The sequence below is a fragment of the Engraulis encrasicolus genome, chromosome 17 (assembly GCF_034702125.1).
Source record: "Engraulis encrasicolus isolate BLACKSEA-1 chromosome 17, IST_EnEncr_1.0, whole genome shotgun sequence".
In the NCBI taxonomy this organism is placed as follows: Eukaryota; Metazoa; Chordata; class Actinopteri; order Clupeiformes; family Engraulidae; genus Engraulis; species Engraulis encrasicolus.
Window position 1 is genome coordinate 41,385,224 of NC_085873.1, and position 2,500 is coordinate 41,387,723.

The following is a 2,500-nucleotide window of genomic DNA, read 5'->3' on the forward strand; positions in this document are numbered from 1 at the left end:
ATCTGGAAGTGTAAATTAGCGGCACGCTCTTGCTAATTGGCTAACGGCACCTTAATGAGGACTAACAGGGTCTAGCCACCCACTGAGTGCAGTGAAGCACCACTCTGGCCAAACAGGGCTTAATGGAGCACCCTCAGGGGCTCGAGTTCAGCAGTCACGATAAGTGTGATGTCCCACTGTGTAATCTGGAGACTGTCACCAGGGTCTGTCTGTCTGTCTGTCTGTCTGTCTGTCTCTGTCTCTGTCTCTCTCTCTCTCTCTCTCTCTCTCTCTCTCTCTCTCTGTCTCTCTCTCTCTCTCTCTCTCTCTCTCTCTCTCTCTCTCTCACACACACACACACACACACACACACACACACACACACACACACACACACACACACACACACACACACACACACACACACACACACACACACACACACACACACACACACACACACACACACACACACACACAGTAAGGGGGGATGATGATGTCACCACACAATTTCAATACCTACCAAATGGGAGCCACACTTTTTAATGCAGACACGCTTTACTGTAGAACCCGATTTATTCCAGGAAATGTATGATGACACCTCTATACTGCTTGCTCCCGTGATGCAGCACATTCAAAAACCACTTCCATTTTCCATTCATTTTGCCATTTATTTCTCAATCTATCACTTCGGAAATCCTGATGTGCTTCAAATGTATGTCTAAAGCACATTTGCAACTATTCAAACTAGTCAAAAAAGGACATCTGTGCATGATGGATACACATTACATGATAGCCTAACTGAGTTGCAAAAATCTACTCAACTGCACAGCTCTCAGTCATACAGCAAACTGACGCCAGTTGTATTAAAGACGCACTGTTTAAGATGGTGGCCAGAGTAGGTATTGCAACTATGCTGCTCATTGAAACTGTACTGTCTACTGCCAAATGTGATCTTTTCGTGAATATTTACTAAATAATTGAAGAATTTTTGATAGAGATCAAAGTACTGTACGTTTTGCAGCTAAAATTTCTATTTTTGGACATTCAAAATGGCGGACAAAGGAGAAGTTTATATTTACAACATGTGGTTGCTATGACTACCGTGTGTTGCGGCATGTGATTGGTTATGGGCTTACCTGGACCTGGAGCACAGGGGTGAAGGTCTTGGCATCCTCGGTCACTCCTCCCAGGTAGAGGGGCTTGGTGAACACAGGCGGGTGGTCGTTTTCATCATGGACGTCAATGAACACCCGGGCAGTGTTGACTGAAAGCACAGGAGGATTTTGTTTAGACATCTTATATTTTATAGTGTGTGTGCTTGTTTATGTGTGTATGTAGGCTACTGTATGTATGTATGTATGTATGTATGTATGTATGTATGTATGTATGTATGTATGTATGTATGTATGTATGTATGTATGTATGTATGTATGTATGTATGTATGTATGTATGTACAGTATGTAGGCCTATATATGTATGTATGTATGTATGTATGTATGTAGGCCTATATATGTATGTATGTATGTATGTATGTATGTATGTATGTATGTATGTATGTATGTATGTATGTATGTATGTATGTATGTATGTATGTATGTATGTATGTATGTATGTATGTATGTATGTATGTATGTATGTATTTGTGTAATGTACACATAAATGCATGTACTGTATAGGTACACACACATCAAAGTTTAAACCATGTTTGAATGTGCCTAAGCATGGGTGTCCGTCAATGCTTACACATCACATTTAATTCCATTTAGGTGACTTACAGTTCTTCAGGTGCAGAGTATTGGATTCAGGGATTTGGGACATGGCAGGTTTAGGCGCCTTGATCAAGGCAACTTCAGCAATGGAAAAAGCACGCAGCAGAAGAGAGAAAGAGACATGCACATTTTATGTGTACGGACGGAGACGACACAGATTTTTGTTCTAACCCTCTACGGCACACATTTGGATTGTGTATGATGAAACAATTATTCAATTTTATACATGGGTTCGATTGGGGTCAATTTATTTGACTAAGAAAACTACAAGGAAAATAAAGAAACAAACAAACCAACAAAAACATTTTAACCCCACTTCTCCCCACTTTTTCCGTTGCCTGAGGGCAATATTTTGTGATTGTGGACAAGGTTTCACAAACAGAGGAATATAATATCTCACAAACTACAGTATGTGCATTGGTGCATGTGGACACGTGGGGCAGGGCAAATTTTGCAATGCATCAACCTGTGTCTCCACCATATGAGTGTGCCGAATGCATTATGCAGCACAGTTAGGGTGAACGCCTGTGGAAATGCAGCTTGTGTGTGTGTGTGTGTGTGTGTGTGTGTGTGTGTGTGTGTGTGTGTGTGTGTGTGTGTGTGTGTGTGTGTGTGTGTGTGTGTGTGTGTGTGTGTGTGTGTGTGTGTGTGTGTGTGTGAATGTGTGTAAGAGAGAGAGTACGTATGTGCTTGTGTGCGCATGTGCGCAGACACCTGTGTGCGTACGCATGCGAGTATGTATATCATC

General features: G+C 41.8%; 1 protein-coding gene across 1 annotated transcript in view; it reads right to left on the bottom strand.

Annotated features, from left to right (window-relative positions):
- The window catches only part of pcdh15b (protocadherin-related 15b), a 225,974-nt gene that overhangs the window by 28,252 nt on the left and 195,222 nt on the right, over positions 1-2,500 (bottom strand). The window contains exon 26 of the mRNA XM_063220981.1: positions 1,119-1,246. Coding sequence (XP_063077051.1) covers positions 1,119-1,246 — 128 coding nt within the window. The remainder of the gene's footprint in view (positions 1-1,118; positions 1,247-2,500) is intronic.